General features: G+C 34.6%; 1 protein-coding gene across 1 annotated transcript; it reads right to left on the bottom strand.

Annotated features, from left to right (window-relative positions):
• Window positions 1–12,632: 12,632 nt before the first annotated feature.
• Window positions 12,633–16,123, bottom strand: LOC126708582 (salutaridine reductase-like). Its single transcript, XM_050408376.1, has 5 exons — window positions 16,006–16,123; window positions 15,458–15,701; window positions 14,698–14,763; window positions 13,510–13,695; window positions 12,633–13,277 (listed from the first exon to the last, which is right to left on the bottom strand). Exons 1-5 carry the CDS (start codon window positions 16,038–16,040, stop codon window positions 12,900–12,902), a joined length of 909 nt encoding a protein of 302 aa, XP_050264333.1. The 5' UTR covers window positions 16,041–16,123; the 3' UTR covers window positions 12,633–12,899.
• Between the last annotated feature and the right edge of the window lie 7,249 nt (window positions 16,124–23,372).

Genomic DNA, 23,372 nt, shown 5'->3' on the forward strand with positions numbered 1-23,372 from the left:
TAGGTAATGGCAAAATAATTTTGTTTAAATTTTTTTAAAGGATTGGGTTTTTTTTTAGGTAAAATTTGTTGACTGTGTTTTAATTTTTTTAGCTTTGCATAATTTTTGTTGTTGTGCTAATTTTTTGAGTTTGTTAATTTTGTTTTAATTTTTAGATCAATAAATTTTTTTATGGCCTTTAAAAGAATTAATGATACTGTTAAAGAGGGGGGCCAAGTGTAATTTTATTGAACCAAATCACTAAAATTAGTACCTATATATAATAGTATTTTAAAACAATAATAATTGGAGGGGCCATTGCCCCCCAATGCCAATGAATACCTCCGTCTTTGTTTGAGAGAGAAAGAGAGAGATGTTTGAGAAAAGATGGAAAGACTTTTTTAAGTTATACAGTGATAAAAGGGTATATGAAGTATCTTTCATTTTTTAGCCAAACATTGACAATTTTCAAACAAAACAAAGAGTCAACGGATATGAAATACATTTTATTTTAAATAATTATATAACTATAATTTAATACTATCAAACTAAAATTAACCGATTTTCTTGCAATTCGGGGCCTTGTGCAATTTTCCTAAATGACCAAAAGAAAAATTGGCTTGGAAGGTAACTTTTTTTTTTTTTTTTTTGGATGTATTTTTTTCCCAAGTAGAAAAGTAATTGAAAGCAAAAGGCACAGAATGTGGGATTTATTATCAAGACTTTCTTCTCTCTCATTTCCTTACTAAATAATGGGTTTGTTATGTTTGTGTGGGCTTTAACAAAACGCTCATTTTCTCTCTCTCGCCAATGCCAGTCACCACTTGTTGGTTGCACTACTCATTCTGACTTTTGAGTATTAATCTCATTGATCCTTGATAATTCAAGCACACTACCTTTTTTTTATTTATGTGAAAACCGACATTTTATTGCATATGAGAAATAGAGATTACATCATGGGTTAAAGCTTGCTCGATAATGCAAGGATACTCTTTACTCCATACAAGATAGTTGCTAATGCCAGATGCATGTTTAGCTAGTAAATGTGCAGGTTTATTGCCCTGTCTTCTAACATGGGAGGACACGATCCGCCTAAAATCCTTGGCCATTTCCTGCATTCCCAATACCACTGCTTCTACCAATGATGGGGGTGTAGACTTTCCCCTGAGAGCGTTGAGAACCTGTAAGGTTGAATTTTATCAACTATCTTGTTGGCTTTATTCCATGCCAAATTTGCTTGTATTTTAGCAATTAGTAACCCTGTATTTAGGTGGGAATCATGTAAGGGTAGTGAGTGAGAGAGTGTGAAGAAATGCTTAAGATTGTGTAAGGATGCAGAGACTCGCGGCTGGAACTCGTAGGTGACTCGCGACTGGCAAGCCGCCAAAGCTGGCACACATGTGAAGCATGCAGGGGACCTGAAGAGTCATGCCAGATATTACACTACAGAACAAAAGTCCCAGGCTGGCCAAGCCGTTAGCTCGCGGCTTGAACTCGCGACTCAGCCCAATCACGAGGCTAAGTCACCAGACCACCCTATTTGGAAAAAACTGACTTTTAGCATTCATTCTCACCCTACTATATATACACCCTTATACCCACGAAATGTAGAGAGCTTCCAGAGAGAATTTTGAGAGAGAAACCCTTGAGAAAAACAAGATTGATTCATCCTCAATCTTCACATAGAGACTCTTCAAATTCCTCTACTCTCTTCCTCTCCATTGTCAAATCCTTGAGAGGTACATTACCAAAACCTTTTCTCACCATACCCATATCTGTGAGAAGGCCATTTGGTGTTTGGGAAGCAGTAAAGAAGGGACCAATTTCATATTGGTTGATGCTATGATCAAGTAGCGGAATCCGATAAGTTAAAGAAGAAATAGGTTCGGCGTAACCTCGTTGGAGTAGGAGCTTGGAGGGTTTAGGTACATTGGGTAGATTAGGCTTGGAGGGTCTTCTGCTGTTCATGTATCCCAACTATATTCTTTAGTGGATTGTTTACCGCTTGGAGGGCGGCGGAGAGGTTTTATGCCGAGGGCTTCGGTTTCCTCTTCGATAACACATCGTGTGTTGTCTTTGTGTTTGCATCTCTCTTCCCTTAATCTTTTCCATTTAATTTCTACTGTGGATGTGATTTTATTTGGTTTAGATTGTTTATCAATTTTGTTTTAAGCTTATGTTCATATTCCGCACATTAATTGTTTGACAATAAGCTTGAATTTGTAATTTGCAAATTGGGGGTCTAAAAGTTCAGAGTGTTTTATACACTAATTGAACTTTCGGAACCATCACAGAATCACCCTCTAAAACCAAGTCTTTGACGCTAATGTCTTTAGCAAGCAGTAACCCAGTTTCAAAAGCTTTTGCCTCCGCCTCAACAGCCCCCATTGGTGCCATAATCTTCTTACATAGCGTTGTTTCGACCCTTCCCTTATCGTCTCTAATGAGCACACTGATCCCTACTGCTTTCTATGCTGAGAATACTACACCATCGACGTTAACTTTATACCAAGTTGCTTGAGGAGGACGCCAAGGAACATCTAGCTCAGCCATGTATGTTGACTCCCTAGTATCAGCTATTGGTTCATTGTGCTCCATAATATAGTTAAGGGCCCACTGCACCAGAGACTTCCCATTCTTCTTCTCCCCACCATGTCTAACCACGTTACGATTATGCCACAATACCCAAGCAATTGTCACAACCTTCACTGCTTGTTCATCGTCTACTGCATCGACCATCATTAGAATCCACATCAGGTCTTGGAATGTACGGCATCCTTCCAAGTTCTAGCTTCTCGCCGTTTTAGAGTGACCCCAAGTTTCCTAAGTTATCGAACAGCTCCATAGAATGTGCCCTGTAGATTCCAACTCCATTTTATAGCTGTCGCATGTATCGTCTTGTACAATCTGCCGTTTCTTCAAGTTCACTTTCGTTGGTAAGACTTCACGACAAGCTCGCCACCCAAAATGACGAATTTTTTGTAGAATTGGTAAGTGCCAAAGCTTCCTCCAGAATCGACGAATGTGGTTACTCTCCGAACCCTCACTCCAATTCTCCTATTGGGATGCTCTCACTGCCAACTTGTAATAGCTGCTCACAGAGAACAAACCATTCGATGTCTCGGTCCATACTAACCTGTCAGCTGGTAGGCGAAAGCTTAATGGAATGCTTTTTACTGTCTCTGCTTCATGGGATAAAAACAGAGCATCAACAATGGAGGTCTTCCAACTAGCGGTGGATGCTTCGATTACCTTGCTCACTCTTGTGTTGGCTTGTAAAAATACCCTTGGAGAAATCACTGTGTATGTGGAGGATGTTGGCAGCCATTTATCGGCCCATACTCTGATACTTTCTCTATTGCCAACCCTCCATCTAAGACCCTTTTCTAACCAAATGTTGGGCTGCCATGACACTATGCCAAGTAAAGGCAGGGTTGTTTCCAAGTGAAGCATTCAAAAAATCAATTTTTGGAAAATATTTGGCCTTAAGAACCCTATACACCAATGAATTTTGGCCCATTTGAAGCCTCCATCTCTATTTTGCCAGAAGAGCCAGATTAAAAAATTTAAAACCTATACCTCCACACGATTTTGGATTGCATATTTTCTCCCAACGAAGTGAGGCAGTTTTCTTTTCTTCTTTCTTTTGTCCCCACCAGAAGTTTTTGACCATGCTTGTTAACTCCTCACAAAGAGAATCTGGTAGTTTGAAGCAACTCATGATGTATGTCGGTGTAGCTTGAGCCACTGCTTAAATCAGGATCACCTTTCCGGCTTTGGACAACATTTTATCTTTCCACATTGCCAACATTTTGCCAAGCTTCTCCTTAATATCATTGAAGGTATTCCTTTTATTACGACTCACAAGTGAGGGCAGGCCAAGATATTTTTCATGTTGTTTGATCACTTGGGCACCAAATCTTCCTTTTATCTCCTCTTGGATCTCCTTGGATGTGTTCCTACTGAAAAACAAGGATGTCTTCGCCCGATTCAATTGTTGACTTGAAGCGTTCTCATATACTTCTAAGATTTGTTGTAGTGTATCACATTCTTCTATGGATGCTTTGCAGAAAATTAGGTTGCAATCTGCAAAAAGTAAGTGAGATAGCTTTGGACCACTGCGACATACAGCTAGTCCCTTCATCTGACCATTGTTAGCCTTTGCTTTGATTAGGTAAGGAGATAAAGGGTCACCTTGACGGATCCCCATTGATGGAATAATATTCCCTTTAGGAACCCGATTTATCTTTATGGCATAAGTTACTGAAGACACACATTGCATAATCAACCGTATCCACCTCTCTGCAAAGCCCAATTTTTCCATGATTTTCTCCAGACACATCCATTCCACACCTTATCATACACCTTACTCATATCAAGTTTAAGAGCCATTTCTCCCACTTTTCCACCTTTTTTCTGACTAATATGGTGCATAGTCTCAAAAGCAATTAGCATATTATTAGTGATTAACCTACCATGCACAAATGCATTTTGGGTTTCACTAATAATAGATGGTAGAACCTTTTTAAGCCTATTTTCTGTAGCTTTGGAAGCAATCTTATAGACTACATTACACAGACTGATAGGCCTATATTCTGTTATTCTTTTAGGCTCTTTTACTTTTGGAATAAGCACAATATGAGTCTCATTAAAATTAGGAGGAGAAATTCCATGGTTGAGGAAATCCAGTACCGTTTTGGTGACCATTGCTACTAATGCTCCAAAAATGTTGAAAAAATAAAGGAGGCATGCCATCTGGACTAGGTGCCTTCAATGGGTACATTTGCTTCAAAGCCAATCTAACTTCACTCTCATTGAAGCTTCGGATTAGATCGTGGTTCATTCAGGTTGATACCTTCGGCTGCACTGCATTCAGAATCTCATCAAACTTTGTCAGGTTGCTTGATGTAAACAAGCTGCTATAATAGTCTACTACGTTCTTCTCCATTTTTTTTTTCATCATCCTGCCACACCTCGTTTATATCTAACAACCCCTGCATGTAGTTCTTCTTATGTCTTGCAAAGAAGTTGAAATCAACTTTGCTGGGTCAATTTCAAAATTATTTCTAAAATTATTAGTTAGAAAATCATATACCATTGGAAAGATCTATGTTTGCATTTTGCAATATGGTTTTCAAGACCAAATCAGATCGCTCGGTTTGACCGAGTTAGCTATGAATTAGAGTTTAGTTTGGAAACTAACCGTTTTAAATAATGGCGGGGATTCTAGCATTTTGCCTTTATTTTTAAAAAAATTTAGCAATATGCCCCTGTTTTGCAACTATTTAGGTATATGCCCTTGTTTTGAAACTCGATTTTAGTAAAATCGAGTTTCGATTGGTTTAAAATCAAGTTATGCCCGATCAAACTTAAAAAAAAAAAAAAAAAAAAAAAAAAAAAAAAAAAAAAAAAAGCATGGAACTTGAGTTCATGGAGCTCGAGTTCCACATATATAGTTACGTTTTGATTGTCCTATAGTGGTGTTTTAAATGGAACTCGAGTTCCAAGCAAGGTTTTTTTTTTTTTTTTTTTTTTTTTTTTTTTTTTTTTTTTTTAAGTTTGATTGGGCCAAACCTATTGCTACGTTTTATTGTCCTATAGTGGCGTTTTCAATGGAACTCGAGCTCCATGAACTCGTGTTCTATGCAATTCTTTTTTAGTTTACCTATAGCTACGTTTTGATTGTCCTATAGTGGCGTTTTAAATGGAACTTGAGCTTACTGAACTCGAGTTCCATGCAAGTTTTTTTTTTCTTTTTTTCCAAAGTTTGATCGAGTCATACTCGATTTTCTACAAATCGAGTTTTTCATTGAAACTCAATTTTAGTAAAATTGAGTTTCAAAACAGGGGCATGCACCTATATAGTTTGGAAATAGAGGCATATTGCCAAATATTTTGCTCAATAGGAGCAAAAGGCTAGAATCTCCAAATAATGGCCTAGAACCTTTTGAATCTTTAGTTGAACCGGCAAATTGCTGAACCAACCATGGTTCGGTTCGTTCAAGAGATGCCATTTATGAGAAAAGTCAGGGATTTTAGTTACAAAAACCAACCTTTTTATTTAATGGCCTAGAACCTTTCGAATCGCTAGTTGAACCAGTAGCAATTTGGTCCATTCAAGAGATGCCATTTCTGAGGAAAACTTTACAAAGGAAATGCGAAGGTTTGAAATCAAGATCCCTTACCCTTTTGAAAGAAATGCCAAGTATGTTAACCACTGAGGTAGCTGCCTTTGTTGTATTGTTGTGATTAAAATAATGCAAACTTAAGTGCATTTTTTTCACAAGTAATAATATCTTGGTGAGTCCGAGGTCGATTCACAGGGAATTATTGGCACTAATGTAAAAACCTCTATTATTAAGTAGTAAATAAAAACAGTTCTTTGTTTATTTTTCTACCCAATGATGGAGCAAGATAATATTGAAACTATAATTGCAAATAGCAAAATAAATCTAAGAGAAATTAATGGAGAGAAAACACTAGGGATTCAAGGATCCACCTAATATTTTATCACATGAACTTGGATTATTTTTAACTTAATTAGGGTAGAGAGCCAACTCGCCTAATCCGAAGATAAAAGAATAAAGTACTCAAACAAAGTATAAAGTAGATTGAATATGAGTGATTGAGCAAAACATTCAATTGACATGTTACAGGGGAGAATTAGCATTCAATATATTCTCAAATCATAACGAATCAAAGAGTTCAAGTATTTGATATAAATAAAAATTATATTAAATCTTAAAAGCATATCAACATGCAATGATTCCAAATAGTAAATCAATATCAAAATTCAATCATCAATCCATAGAAAGCACGTACATAATCCCAAGAACACATAATAAAAATGTTAGTTTTCACCTCTAACCCGAGCTAGAGATTTACTAATTTAGCCACCACACATAGTTATGCAAAAGAAATCCATAAAAACAATGCTAAACATCTAAAAAAAATAAAACAAAAGATGAAAAACGTTCTAGGATTTTTCCTCTTCTATAACCTCAGCTCCCTCCAAAAGAAAAAGAGAAAATCCCTCAAATTTAGGATGGGAATCCATTGATTTTTGGAATATTATCCACTGTCAGCTTCCAACCCACTTTTGACCTTCAAAACGATTTTTCTGTATTAGGACATATGTGAATCATTTTAGGAATATATGTCAATATAGAACAAAACACACTTTACTTGTAATTGGGTAGATCTAGGATGTGTTTAATATTTCAAGGAACTAGGTTTCAAGTTCAAGTGTTAAAGCCATGCAAGTCTGTCTAATAAACAAGTGAAGAAGTGCTGGATTTCAAATCTCGAAAGCTAGTATCTATCGAGGTTTAAAAGTTGTTGAAGCTCGATGCTCGACAGCTAGCTCAATAGATAAGCTATCTATTGAGATTTATGAAAAACAAATTTTCAGTTCTGATTTTCATCCAATCCGTGGATACATGTTTAGGCTTTCTTTTCTCACAACTCTAAACATATATAAGGATTATTTTAAGGACTTCAAAGGTTGCGTGAGTGTAAAGCAAAGTTGTATTCATGCAAATTGTGACTGGAGATAGAATTTGCCCTAGTTCATCTTTCTCTTGAAGAAGCTGTGTGTTTGTACACCGTAGAGTTTTGTAACCAAGGAGCTTCATGATCTTTATCGTGTGATGAATTGAAGAACTTTGTAGCCAACATCTTTCTTAAGTTGATGATTAAGTCGTGTACTTGGTTCCGCGCATCTATTGGTTAGTCACGTACTGGAAGCCGTGCATTGAAAATGAGAGATTGTCACTACAGAACAAGTCCAATTGGGTATTGGGGTAAGAGTTCAATTGTACGTTAGTATAAGGTACTGGGATTTCTTTACTTGTAATCGCTTGTTGTGATAATAGTGAATTCTTGGGAATGGTGACCTTAAAATCATCCGGTAGGGTTTTTGCAGTGTAAGTTTTCCCCATTCGTAAACAAATTACCGTGTTAATTTAATTTCCGTTGCATTTAGTTAATTGGTGATTTGTTTGTACTAACATGTATTTTGCATGTTAATTGAATTAATTAATTAACTTAGCTAAATCAATTGGTTAATTTATCACAAGGGGTCAATACATTCTTGGCCTATCATTTTGGAATTTGTGGTAAACTACAAAGTTGTAGATCTATAAGTCTTCTTTCCATGGTTGCAAGAATCGGGTCAATTGGACATCTCTGTAAGAAGTTATGGTAAAAAAACTGAAACAGTGCAAGATGTTTCTTTTAAGGGTGGCAAAATTGGACACGACACACGACCCATGAACTCGACACGACACGACATGAAATTAATAAGTTATGGGTTGAGGTTCAATGGGTTTTAGTCAAATTGGGGTTGACATGACTAACCTATTTAATAAACGGGTTGAGTTAGTGTCCATCACATGAAACCCATTTGACTTGTTTGACCCATTTAATTAAATGACATTTTACCAATATACCCTTCAAACCCTAGGTATAAACTTATTAGTTGTTGTGGTTTTTTTTGGGACATATTATGATTGATTATTTATGATATGGAGATATGCTTTAGTTTTGAATGATTATTTGTGATGCAGTTACTTGTTAATTCTGAATTTTATACTAAAAATATTTATTTGTTTGGTTTTTCATAATTCATATCAATTTGGTTAATACTAAAATTAGTCCTTTTTTTTTTTTTTTTTTTTTTTTTTCATTTTGATAAAATCTGATAAACAGATCAACATGACTAACCTGTTTAATAAATGGGTTGTGTTAAGGTTAAAAAATCTTGACCCGTTTAATAAACATGTCAAGTTAGGATTGACCTATATAGTCAAATACTCATGTGTCAACACGACACAAACCCGACACGTGAACACAAATTGCTACCCCTAGTTTCTTTATTAGGATTTTTCCAATTTTGGCCTGGATGAATTTTTTTTTCTTCCCTTTTTTATTCTCACACATTTTTTTACTTATTTAATGCTTCAAAAATCATGCTCCAATTGATCTTGACCCTTGTATTCTCTTGACAGCATTTCTGTATGATTAGCTGAATGGTTTTAATCTCCAACAAGAGAAAAATACACGTAATGAGTATTTTTTTTAAAAGTATTTAAAACTCACATATTTACTTGTAATTAAACATGAAATTGATGTGATATTGCCTAACAAGACTAAGATAATGGTGTATTTTAAGCAATCAACATGTATCTTCTATTTTCATATAATTTTTATTTTGCTCATAGGTATTTTTCGGCTTTTTAAAAAAAAAAAAAAAAACAAAAATCATATTACTACTTTTCATTTTATTATATCGCCCATCTCGCAATCTATAATTATTTGCTAAATTCATTAATGATTCAAGAATAATATTTACATGTGATGTGCTATTTATAAATTTATATTGAAAATGGTTTTATTTTAGATTAAAATACTTTTTATTTGATAGATAACTAAACCCAATTTTTTAATAGTTGTTTATTATATTAATAGGCTTTTAAACAAATGCGAAAACTTATTTGAAAGTTGTTCAAACTGCTTTAGATATTTATTTTTAGTTATTTTTACAAATTTAGCACTTTTATTTTAATTAATTATTAATTAATTTATGACAACATCATGATTTGACCTTTCATTTGGCTTTAAAAACATTGAACTACTGTCTTTTTCCAGTTTTTTGAACGGTTCGATTTTAAAAACATTGGTTTGCAACTCATAAAATGGAGTATAATTTGGAGTTTTTCTAGTGGGAGTTATGGTCATTTTACAACAGGCTATTTAGGCTAGTAGAATGCATTCACAAAACAATGAATTTTGAATTCTCTTGCTTTTAGTTGTGTCTACTAGTTTTTCAAAGTATTTTTCTCTATCCCAAAAAAGAAAGGTTAGGGACAAAATTGACATAATAGAAAACTCCGGGACCAAATTAACACATGGTATAAAGGATAAAAATCAAATATATCGTTTACCCATGAAAAAAATAAAAGGGTGTATGAGTTAGCGGAAAATTTGAACACAATTGTGTGGCTAATTTTTGTCAAGCAGGACAATACACATGCACCAGACATCCCTTACAAATTCTTTTGACTAGAAGAAAGAAATTTTATATTGGTATTGAGTGGTATATGTTGAGAGGTATATGAAATTAGTTCTCCAGTATTTAACTAGTTATTGTAGGATGGTACCTCTTACTCTTTGCATTATACAGTGAACAATTCGGGAGTACTGTTAATATGCAAAAATTAGTGAAAGCATGCGGTGGCTTTCTTGAGCGCAACCTTCATTAGTAAATAGGTAAATTTTCTTGAATGTTAGTCCCATATTTTTAGGTTGGCTAATCATGAACAATTAATTGTTCATGATTTAGAACTTAGTTTGTCTTGTTAGTTGGTATCGTTTGAATATATAATTAAGACAAATCAAGAATCAAGCACCGGAAGACTCAAGATTGTAGAAAATAGACTCCTATAGAACTGCATTTTGACTGCAACTCAATAGTTCAAAATCCACTTAACTTGACTGGTTGAACTGCACATCTCACCTGTAAGGTTGAATTTTATCAACCATCTTGTTGGTTTTATTTCATGCCAAATTTGCTTGTATTTTAGAAATTAGTAACCCTGTATTTAGGTGGGTATCATGTAAGGGTAGTGAGTGAGAGAGTGTGAAGAAATGCTTAAGATTGTGCAAAGATGCAGAGACTCGCGGCTGGAACTCGCGGGTGACTCGCGACTGGCAAGCCGCCAAAGCTGGCACACTTGTGAAGCATGCAGGAGAGTTGAAGAGTCATGCCAGCTGTTGCATTACAGGACAAAAGTGCCAGGCTGGCCAGGCCGTTAGCTCGCGGCTTGAACTCGCGACTCAGCCCAGTCGCGAGGCCAAGATGCCAGACCACCTTGTTTGGAAAAAATTAACTTTTCGCATTCCTTCTCACCCTACTATATATAGACCCTTATACCCACGATATTGAGAGAGCTTCCAGAGAGAATTTTGAGAGAGAAACCCTAGAGAAAAACAAGATTGATTCATCGACAATCTTCACATAGAGATTCTTCAAATTCCTCTACTCTCTTCCTCTCCATTGTCAAATCCTTGAGAGGTACATTACCAAAACCTTTTCTCACCATACCCATATCTGTGAGAAGGCCATTTGGTGTTTGGGAAGCAGTTAAGAAGGGATCAATTTCATATTGGTTGATGCTATAGTCAAGTAGCGGAATCCGGTAGGCTAAAGAAGAAATAGGTTTGGCGTAACCTCGTTAGAGTAGCAGCTTGGAGGGCTTAGGTACATTGGGTAGATTAGGCTTGGAGGGTCTTCTGTTGTTCATGTATCCCAACTACATTCTTTAGTGGATTATTTACCGCTTGGAGGGCGGGGGAGAGGTTTTACGCCGAGGGTTTCGGTTTCCTCTTCGATAACACATTGTGTGTTGTTCTTGTGTTTGCATCTCTCTTCCCTTAATATTTTCCATTTAATTTCTGCTATGGATATGATTTTATTTGGTTTAGATTGTTTATCAATTCTGTATTAAGCATATGTTCATATTCCGCACATTAATTGTTTGACATTAAGCTTGAATTGGTAATTTGTAAATTAGGGGTCTAAACGTTCATAATGTTTTATACACTAATTGAACTTTCATCACCTAATCAAGATTTGTGCAAATTGGTTTTTTAGCTATTCTTCTCAGTCGTTAGATCTAGGGTTTTGTGTAACTCAAGTATGTTATAAATACAAGTCCTAGAGCTAAGGGTGGCAATTCGTGTTCATGTGTTGAGTTCGTGTCATGTCAAGCCCTCAGTATTCGGCTATATGGGTTGATCCGAACTTGGTTTGTTTAGTAAATGTGTCAAGAATCCTTGAGCCTAACATGACCTATTTATTAAATAGGTTGACCTGACATGACATGTTAACCTATTTGATTAATGAATCACACTTGACTTGAATAACATGTATCAATTTTCATATATTTAAAATTAAAATACAATTACAACCAAGAGGGCAATGTTTTGTACACAGAACTGAAATTTTCCAAGTCCTCTTGAAGCATTAGCTAGAGCCTAAGTGCATACAAAGATTTGGTGATCAAGTGAAGTTGATGAAACCCAATTGACTACAGTTACTGGACAAATCTTTGAGAATGGATCTTGGAGTCATGAACTAGGAATTCATGTGCAACAAATCAGAATAAAAGAGTCATTGGATCTCAAAGCTAGGTGTGGTGACGTCAGTAAGTACTGCATACAAACTTCTCTCCAATTCTAGTGGATTTTTTGCCTTGAGATTTTTTATAGTTAAATCCTCATAGGTTCTTACTGTGAAATAGTTTGTTTAATTAGTTTTCTTGGGTCATCAGTTTGGTGTTTTACATGATTCATGTTTGTGTGATGTTATTCAATTTAGATCTAAAGCAAATTAATTACTTGGTTAAGAATTTGTTAATTTTGTGACAATCGGGCCTAAAACCCTAACAATTAATTATATATCCCAAGTCGATCTTGTAGACAATCTATATGGAACTTAACACACATCCCTCACTATGTCTTTACAGTTTACAATAAAAAATTACACAAATGCATGCAATTCAGGATGTTACATCTAACATGGAAAAAAAACTTAAAGATCATTTATAGAAAAATAAAACAACTGCAATATTTGAATGGCCTTCCACAACGTCTGATATAAAGATGATAGTTTTATTCTCTCTCTCTCACACATAGACTCAGAGAAAGTATTTCCTGTGACAAATATACCAAGTCCCCCAAAGAATAAGCCAGTGATGGAATACCATGTGATTTAGTTTTTTATATTCCTTGTCATCCTATCATAATTCCCACATGTTATATCCTCATTAGTTATTACATAGGTGACTTGGAAAGCACAAACATTAATTACGTTCTAACCCAAAAAAAAAAAAAAAAAAAAAAAAAAAAAATTATGTTGTTCAAAACGTAGACATTTCAGTTTTATCAAAGAAGAGGCCAGAGGGCCCACCTTCGGGCATCAGAGCCAACATAACAGGACCTTTTGCACCTTCTTCAGTAGTCAGAACTCCAGTATTATGGTTAATGTCTGTGCTAACATACCCAGGATGGACTGAGTTGATTGCAATTTTGGGATACTTCCTTGCCAAAATCCTAGTATAAGCATTAAGAGCTACCTTGGAGACGATGTAAGCAGAAAAATTAGCAGGCCAACCATTGGTTTCTATCAAATTCTCCTTGGCATCTTCTAGAAATCCATCTACCACCTTGTCCACTTTCTCTTCTATGAGGCCATCAATATCTTCTAGTTCCTTCCTTGCATTCTCATTTGAAATAAACTGAAATAAAAACACAAAATTAAAATTTCAATTTCTTGATAATCTGCCCTAGCAATTCCTACAACCAAATGGATATTGCATGGTCTGTACAATCGTCACAGCCACAAAACATTCATGCCACACATAGATAAGATGAGTTTAATAAACTTGAGCTCTGTATTTACAAAAAATGATCTTGACCAAATGCAGCTGCTTATAAATTGTTTAATAAGATGAGTTTTCGAATTTTTACCTTTAATTGTCCAAAGATGGAAGAGACATTTACTATTCTCCCTGAATTGGATAATTGAATAAGCGGAATAAGTGCTTTGCTCAGTTGCTTGATCCCATAATAGTTTGTTCCTAGACAATTCTTTACTGTTTCATAAGTCTGGTTTACAAGCTCCTTTAGAGGTCTGGCATTTGCACCTAGAAGAATCTGCATTATCATAAGCAATGGTAAATGATATTGCACTCATGTATAAAAAGTTTAACCTGGCATTTGCACCTAGAAGAATCTGCATTATCATAAGCGATGGTAAATGATATTGCACTCATGTATAAAAAGTTTAACCTCTCTCTCTCTCTCTCTCTGATTTTGTTTTCTAGAAAATAGATTATTTTTATTTTTTAAGGGTTCGAGGATCGTCTTCATTTGAAAATGATTTCTTTTATGGTTCGAATTAAATATTAAATGTATGAAGGTGTTTGTAATATGTTGAGGCATTCAAAATTTTATATGATATGGTATCACGTGGTATCACGTATACTACCCCTCCCCCCCAAAAAAAATGAAAGCTACACTTTACTCGTATATATGATAAATAAAATTTTGGTTGTGAAATGTACCCTCTATGAAAGAAAAAAAATTGATTAATATATGGACAAAGTTTTTCTCCAAACTAATTCGAAGAAAAACCTTTCAAATTTCTTATAAATCTTTTTATTGGATGTGAATTTTGAAAATCTAACAGTTGGATTGTGTGTTTTTTTTTTTTTTTTTTTTTTATATTCTTAACATGCATGTTAAATTTCATTCAAATTGGATTTTATTTACTATTTAATCAATAAAATTATTTTTTATACATAATTTTATACCACAAAAATTTGAAATTTAAACATAGAATATGAATTTTGAAATAAATCTAACTGTTGAATTACATTTTTTTTTTACTTATGTTCTTAACATGTATGTTAAATTTCGTTCAAATCAGATTTTATTTACTATTTGATAAATAAATTTATTTTTAATGCGTAATTTTATACCATAAAAACTTGAAATTTAAATATTGATCGATGACACAATTATTGATATTTGATTTTCTTGAAATTTTGTAAGGATAGAGGATATAATAAAAACATGCACCTATGGTATTTAAAATTTCTGGTTTATGTCTTTAATTTGTGACAAACAAAGATAATATAATATTGGAAGACATACTTCTGTAACATCATGTTTCCACAATTCCTCGCTGACTATGGCTCCATTAACCCCAGCATTATTTACCTGCGATTTGGAAGTAACGTCAAAGTTAGAGCTAACAAAATAGGGGAAAGGAACAAGATTTCATTTGTATTTTTAAATTTTTACCCAATCTAGTGACAACACATGTTCATCTAACTTGGCAATTGAAAACGAGTAAAACAAAAAAAAATTAAACAAAAACAAGGAAAGAAGAAGACTAGTTTTCTTTAATACTGTAAAGTTGAAAGAAGAGGTTGAAAAACAGAATTATTCTCATTTTCTAATAATATTCACATCCGGTTATGAAAAAAAAAGGCATTTTAACTCACCAAAAAGCTACTTTATTTATTTTATATAACTAGTTTACAATATATCCTACATCTCATTTTACATTTTACAATGCATTGTATTAAAATATTCTAGAGAGAGAGAGAGAGATATTTATCTTTGTTCGAAGTATGAGCTCATTGGATATTCATATTTTGATTATTCTCATCTACAATTAAAGAACTCAAAATAAATCACTTTCATATATAGACTCATCAATTGATACTTTAGTTTCTTTCTTAATATCAAGATATAATGATTGTATTAAAAATTTAGCATATAATTCCACAATGGGAAAATAGTAAAATTATTACCAATTTTAATACAAAAATTGGGTTTTGATGACACATCAATAACATAATTAATAAATATTTTGATTAATTTTTTTTTTTATATACGTTGCATTTACCAATATGTCAAGCTTCCCAAATTGGTTTGTGATAAAATCCGCCAAAGTAGAAATGCTAGCCGAGTCCTCCAAGTCTAGTTGATGAAAAATCACATCAGAGTATCCAGCGGCATTGAGTTTTTCAACAGCTTCATTGCCCCTCTTCACATCTCTAGCAGTTAATATCACTTTGACTCCGTTTGACGCTAGTTGTTTAGATATTTCAAATCCGATCCCTCTATTAGCCCCCGTTACAAGTGCAATCCTACACGAAAAAGTTCGTAATAAATACAAAAACAATGAAAGAAGTGAGCATTAAGGATATATATATATATATATATATATATATCTCATGCTTACATTTAAGTTTAACTAGAAAACATTTATGAGGTTTGCTTGTTTCACATCCAACAATGTTTATAGTTTTTTCACATATCATGTCTAAACTCTTTCACATGATGTATATGTAAAATACAAACTCCAAGTATGATGATCAGAAGTTCATAAAAAAAATAAATAAATAAAAATAAAAGAAGTATGATGGTCAGAAAGTATGATGATCAAATTACCTCTTTGTCCCAGCATTCTTGGTTGGGTCTGCCATTTGTTATGAACGTACGTAGAGTCTGTTTAATGCGCACAATGTCCCTTGACAATAAATTAATGTTTTATGATTTTGCTCTTGTGTAAGGCTGTAATTAGGGTAAGGTAAGAGCTTATATGTATTTATAGTTGCATAAATGTTTGATATTATTTGTCATAGCTAGCTTTTCTACGTAGGCAGTGACGTCAGAGGGTAGTTCCTATGAAAATTCGAAATATAAATTTTACTCACGGTTCTATATGGAGCTGCTTTTCTACGTAAGCCATGACGTCCGAGGTTTATCCTTAAAATTTCCAAATACGATGTTTATGTTTATTACTAGCATCATAGTCCTATTCATATTAGGAAAAAGAACAAAGTTAAACGTTTGAAGTTAAATATTGCTCTGTACAGCCCGGCCTATTTCATATTTATTTTACTAAACTTTCACAACAATTCATAAGTGACAAATTATTATTAGTGAATAAAAAAATAATTTTAATGGCAAGTTTACTTATTACCACTTAGGTAGTTGTCTTTGTTGTGTCTTCGATTTTCTTAGTAGGTTTATTTTGCTTTGGAGAGATTAATAGTTTTTCATTTTATTATATCATCTATCTCTCAATCTTTTTATTATTTGCTAAATTTCTTAGTGATTCAAGAATTATGGTTTTACATGTGATTGAGCCATTTTTTAATTTATGTTGAAAATAATTTTGTTTTAGATTAAAATACTTTTTATATGAAAGATTATTAAACAAAATTTCTTTATACTTGTTGTACGTTTTTAGACCCTTAAAACATAAGCTGTTTAATCTAGTTATTTAACAAAGTGATTACTTAGGTAAATTATTCAAATCTAGGTTAACACAAGTAAATCATATCATGTAAACAATGCGGAAAATAAAGAACACAACGATATGATAATGGAGGAAAACCAAACCGGTAAAAAACCTAGGAAGGATTTAACCTAACTATCCTCAAGCTAAAACATATCCACTATGAAAGAATTGAAGTTTTACAATAGCGACTTAGACCACTAACATCCTATTGTTACCTCGAGGAGAAAACTTACTATAACCATCACGTGACAGCTCTGAATCCACGGACTACTTCTTTCTTTGATCCACAACAACCTCAAGTACTCCTATTTGTGTTTTCTTTAAGCTCTTGAAATAGCAATTGAAGAGATCATCAAGCTTTTGACGTTAATCTTGATCTTGATAATCCTAAATGTGTATAAAGGTAAACACCTCTAAATCTCACAAGAGATTCACACACATAGCATATCAACAACCTTTAAAACGTGGCTAGGGTTTTTCTTTTTATACTTGAAGCAAAACATAAAACCCTACACGTCATATGGGCTTAGGCTGAGATGAAAAATTCTACAGAAAAACAATCTGCACGAGCTTCGATCGATCGAGTCTAATTTTCGATTGATTGAGCCTTGCAGAAATTGAATAGTAATTTCCTGTAGTTACTCGATTTCAACTTTACAATACACACACTTTGAGCAACCTAAATCTAGACTAAATGTTTTGATCATAGTTTGCCAACATATACATATTGAAATTCTAATATATTAGTTCCTAGTTTCTTAGAACTTAACAAACTCCCCCTTTGGCAATCCGTGACAAAACACATACCAAAACAAAAAATGCTCAAAGTTACAAAACAATCCATTACAACAAAATGCCCAAAAAGAATTCAACCTAACTACTATCTATCAGTTTCCAATGTAGACAGCAGCACGATTGAATCAACTTGTATATTCCTGTAACACTCAACAAACACATAAATGCATGTGTAGAAAATACAAGTAAAAAAAAAAAATAAGTTCTTGATTTCACAAAATAGAAAAATAAAAGACATATATCATGAATAACCTCATAGATATAAATCAATAATCAATTGTACCATATGTGAAACAAGAAACAATAAAAATACTGAACACAAAACACAAATGTCTCCCCTTAACATATACAACCAATAAAACAATACATCATGAATCTCCTAAATACAGTCTAAATCTCCCCCTATCAACAAAAACACAAAAACTCCCCCTATCAACATGCATAAATACTCCCCTTTTTTGTGACGAATTGCCAAAGGGCAATCAAGACTCATCATCAAAAGTTAGAGGCGGGGAAGAATGTTGAACACTCACCAAATCCGCACAAAAAGCCTGAAGCTCAGCATGCACATCCACCAAAATCTGTCCATGCGCCACCTGAACGGTCATGACAGTCTCCAACATACTCCGAATGGAAGCATCAATGGATGAAGAAGGCGGATGATCAACAACGGTGGTGGGATTGACAAACTCCTCAACAGATGGATCACTAGATGGAGGAGGCCGAGATGCATCACTTGTGGTAGACTCAACTCTGAGGCGTTTAGGGCTAGCTTTCATCTAAGCCGCTCTTTGCCTAAGAAAGGTGGCACCTATGGGGGCAATGATATGAACAGGCTTGGATGTAGGAAAATCCTCTAAACCCCAATCTAACAAAATCCTATGAATGAAAACAAGAAAGAAAAGACCATGCCCTTTCAAGCTACTCCTATAAACCTCAACAAAAGTGCTAATAAACAAAGAGGGAAAACAAATAGAACCATCAATGACAAGAGCATACAAAAAAACACATCTCTTAATGAGAATAATGTGTAAATGAGAGATAGGCCAAATGGAATGACATGAAATCCAGAAAAATAGGTAATTGAGCTTAGTAAGCTCATGAGAGGTGATACGAGGATCAGTACCCCACTGAATGGAAGTACCGGTGATGAGTGACATGATGTCGTCAAGAGGAGGTGTCTCATCATAAGGATAAACAGGTTGTTGTATCAAAGGTACACCAAGAGCAGAGGCCACCATCTGAGGAGTAATGACATACTCTTCTCCCCTTATCCAACTCTTCACAAACTAAATGTTGGATGAAGTGGAGTGAACAGAGAGGTTCGAATAGAACTCTCTGATCAAAACAGCTGGAAGAGGATGACCTACATCTAAAAGAGGCAACTAACCCTTACGATCAAAAATCCTACGAATCTCAAGATCAACCTCATCTAAAATCACTTTTTGTTTAGCCCACACCTCCTATAGACATTCAGTTTCTCATAGGTTTCTTGATTTTTCGAGCTAAGAAACCTATCACTCTGAAAAACAAGGGTATAGGAGGTGGAGGGTTTCTTATGGGCTCTGGACTTCCTAACCATGATGCTAAGGGTCGGGGAAAAAAAAAAAAACCACACACACAAGGGCAGACTGCATCAGACAGGGTTAGAGAGCAAACAAAATAGAAAATATCAATCTATATGATGCATAAACTAAATGAACAAACGATGTATGCTCTAATGCATTGAAAATAGTTCAATTTTACTTTATGAACCAACAATTGACTTGAACATAGAGTTAGAACAAAAACCCCAAATTTTGAAAAATTCAATTTCAAAATTTTAACCAAATTGAGTAATTAATCATTAAAATAGAAAGAAATCATCATATAATGACATAATTAATCAATTACACAAGCCAATTTTACCAATTACAGTCCAATTGAATACCAATATACACAAACACACATTGTTTTTGTATTTTTTGAATTTTTTTCTTTATTGAAAAAGGAATTAAAACAAAGCAAAGGCAAACAAACAAAACATCAAAAACTAGACGCATATGCAAGAAGACGAGGAGAGAAAGAGAGATCAAGCCATGGATATAACACCAATGTTTCGGTGCAAGAATTCAAAGCGTCTACCATCTAGAGGGTTGGTGAACAAATCAGCCTTTTGATCATTAGTGTGAATGAACTCAAAGGTGAGAGTACCATCTTCAACCAACTCACGAATGAAGTGATGTCAGATCTTAATGTATTTAGTTCAAGAATCTTAAACAAGATTTTTAGAGATGTTGATGGCACTGGTATTGCTACAATATATAGTGAGATGCTTTTGACAAATACTATAGTCAAGAAAGAGTTTTTGCATCCAAAGAAGTTAGGTACAATAGTTGCCGACAATATTGTATTCAGCCTCAGCAATGGAGAGAGAGAGAGAGAGATGGAGTTCTGTTTCTTACTTATCCATGAAACAAGGTTATTATCTAAGTGAAAACACCCACCAAAAGTACTTTTCCAGTCATCTGCATTCCCAACCTAGTCCAACTCAGAATATCTAGCTAAGACATCATTAATATATTTATCATACCAAACTCCAAAGTTACTTGTGGTCATAACATATTTGATAGTACGTTTTATCGCAATAATGTGAGATTCTTTGGGATTAGCTTGATATCTAGCATACACTCCCATGTTGTAGCTAATGTTAGGCCTACTAGCAGTAAGGTAAAGGAGACTACCTATCATGCTTCTATATAATGAGGGATCAACACTATTTCCTATCAAGTCAATAGTGAGTTTAACATTTGGACTCATAGGCGTTTTGACAGAGCTAGCAAACTCTAAACCAAACTTCTTCACAAGATTTTTAGCATATTTAGATTGAGATATGAAAATACCTGAGTCACCTTAATGAATTTGCAATCTAAGGAAGTAGTTCAATTCTTCAATCATACTCATCTCGAATTTAGTTTGCATCATGCTTGAGAAGGAATGACCCAAGTCATCTTTTGTAGATCCAAAGATGGTGTCATCTACATAAACTTAAGCTACAACCAGTTCTCCATCAACTTTCTTAATGAACAAGGTTCGATCAGCTTGTCCTCTTGTGAATCCATTTGACACCAAATATTCAGTGAGGTGATCATACCACGCTCTTGGTGCTCGTTTTAATCCATAAAGTACATTCTTAAGGTAAAGCACATGATTTGGAAAGTGTGGATCAATGAACCCTTTGGGCTAAGCTACATAGACTTCCTCTTTGAGAAAACCATTCAGAAAAGCACTCTTCACATCTTGAACTTCAAGTGACAGGCCAATGCAAGTAAGACTCTTATGGATCCAATGCAAGCAACAGGAACAAAGTTTCATCAAAGTCCACTCCTTCAACTTGAGTGTATCCTTAGGCTACAAGTCTAGCTTTATTGCAAATCACATTTCCTTCCTCATCAGTCTTGTTACGGAATATCCATTTTATGCCAATGATGTTTACTCCCTCCGGCCTAGGTACTAGTGTTCAGATACCATTGCTTTGAAATTGATGAAGTTCATCATGCATGACTTCAACCCAGCTTTCATCTTGAAGAGCATCTTCAACCTTGGCAAGTTCTACCTGAGACAAATAACATGAATAAGAAACAAAGTTAGCCATATATTTATCAATTGTCCACTTTCTTAAGGTTAGTTCATTCATGTTTCCCATGATCATATCTGGGGGATGATTCAATTTGATTATGGATGAAGGCTCTCTTTCCAATTGATCTTTAGGCTGAGGAGATGTAGAAGAGTCTTTTAGGGCTTGTATAATGCTAGGTGAGGCAAGAGGAGAAGAATCTTGATCACCTAATCCTTGGTTAGTCTCTAAAGATAAAGGGAGAATTGACTTTGGCACTTGCTCAACAGCTTTTGAAGACTTTGAAGTTAATGCTTCATCAATCACAAAATTGACAGTTTACATGACCTTTCTACTCTTTTTGTTCAGTATCCTGTAGGCTTTGTTTGTGGAGGAGTACCCAAGAAAGATTCCTTCATTGCTTCGAGTGTCAAACTTTCCCACATTCTCTCTATCCTTTAGAATGAAACAAGTGCTACCAATATTCTGAAGTATTTCACATTTGGTTTTCTTCCTTTCCATATTTCATAGGGAGTCTTCTTTGTACCTGGTTTGAAGTACACTTGATTCACAATGTGACATGCAGTGTTAATCACCTTTCCCCACAAATCTTTTGCCATATCCTTGTTGTGTATCATAGCTTTGGCCATTTCTTGAGAGATTTTATTCTTTCTCTTTACAACACCATTCTGTTGAGGAGAAATGGAGCTGAAAATTCTTGAGCTATGCCAGCACTTGTGCAAAAAGACTCTAACAGAGAATTTTTGAATTCTTTGCCATGATTACTTTGGATTTTATCAACTTTCAATCCTTTTTCATTCTACACCCTTTTACATAATAACTCAATGTGATGAGGAGCTTCAAACTTAGATCGCAACAAGACAACCCAAATGAATCTGGTGAAGTCACCGACCACTACCATGATGTACTTCTTTCCTCCAAGAGATTTTGTTCTTGTTGGACCCATTAGATCGACATAAAGAAGCTCAAGCAGTCTGGCCGTGGCTATGGTCAAGGTGGCACGGTGTTGAGCTTTTGTTTACCTTCCAAGTTGACATGGTCCACACATAGCATTTGTCACCTTACTGAGCTTCTGCATTCCCAAAATGGCATCATTTTTTTTGACACAATTAATAATTTCTTGTAGCTAGCATGCCCCATCCTTTGGTGCCATAAGTCTTCATTTGGCATTCGAATGCTATTGCATACAATCTCAACATCAAGAATTAGACCATAACAATTGTCTAGGGTGAGAATTCCACTTATGAGTTGTTCGCATAACTCATTTAAAACTAGACACTTCCCTTTTGAGAATAGCACCATGAAGTCTTAATCACAAATCTAACTAATGCTCAATAAATTCACTCTTAGCCCTTCCATATACAACACATTTGCAATATCCGGTAGTCCTAGTAAAGAGATGATTCCCTTTCCCTTTATCTGGGATTTGCTTCCATAACCAAAGGTGACATTGCCACCTTTCTTGGATTCAAATTCTTTGAAGAGAGTACGGTCTCTATCATGTGTCTCGAGCAACCACTATTAAGATACCATAGGCAGGTGTTCATAACTTTAAAGGTTGAGTGCATCATTAAGCATACTTCATGCTTATTTGTTAATTTATCAAGTATGGTCTTTTCTTTGATTTGATAGCCACGTGACTTTACCCTTACCTTTATCTTTCTAAGACATATGCCCTTGTAAAGGAAAAATTTGAGACAATCTAGTCTTCTTTGACTCATAAATAGACCTTTTTGAATAATCATTAATAAGGCTTTCAAATAACCTTTAGATTTGCATGTTCAGAAAAACTTAAGCATATAAAGGCTAGAAACCCAAAAGATATTGAAAGAAAAAGATCTTTCATGCAATTTGATTCCATGACAACAGGGGTTAATATATCACACATCAAAGATTAAAACCTAATCAGAGTGTGCCCGTTCTGATACCACTTGTTGGGTTAAGATAGCTTGACCCCAGTTAGTTAATTTAATTACCTAAGTTTATTAATTAGGTTCAACTGCATGCAAATTGTGAAGGCACCAACAAAAACTAAATGCAGTAGAAAATAAATTTGACATGATGATTTATTGACAAATAGGGAAAACCTTGCAAGACAAA

The sequence above is a fragment of the Quercus robur genome, chromosome 12 (assembly GCF_932294415.1).
Source record: "Quercus robur chromosome 12, dhQueRobu3.1, whole genome shotgun sequence".
Lineage (NCBI taxonomy): Eukaryota > Viridiplantae > Streptophyta > Magnoliopsida > Fagales > Fagaceae > Quercus > Quercus robur.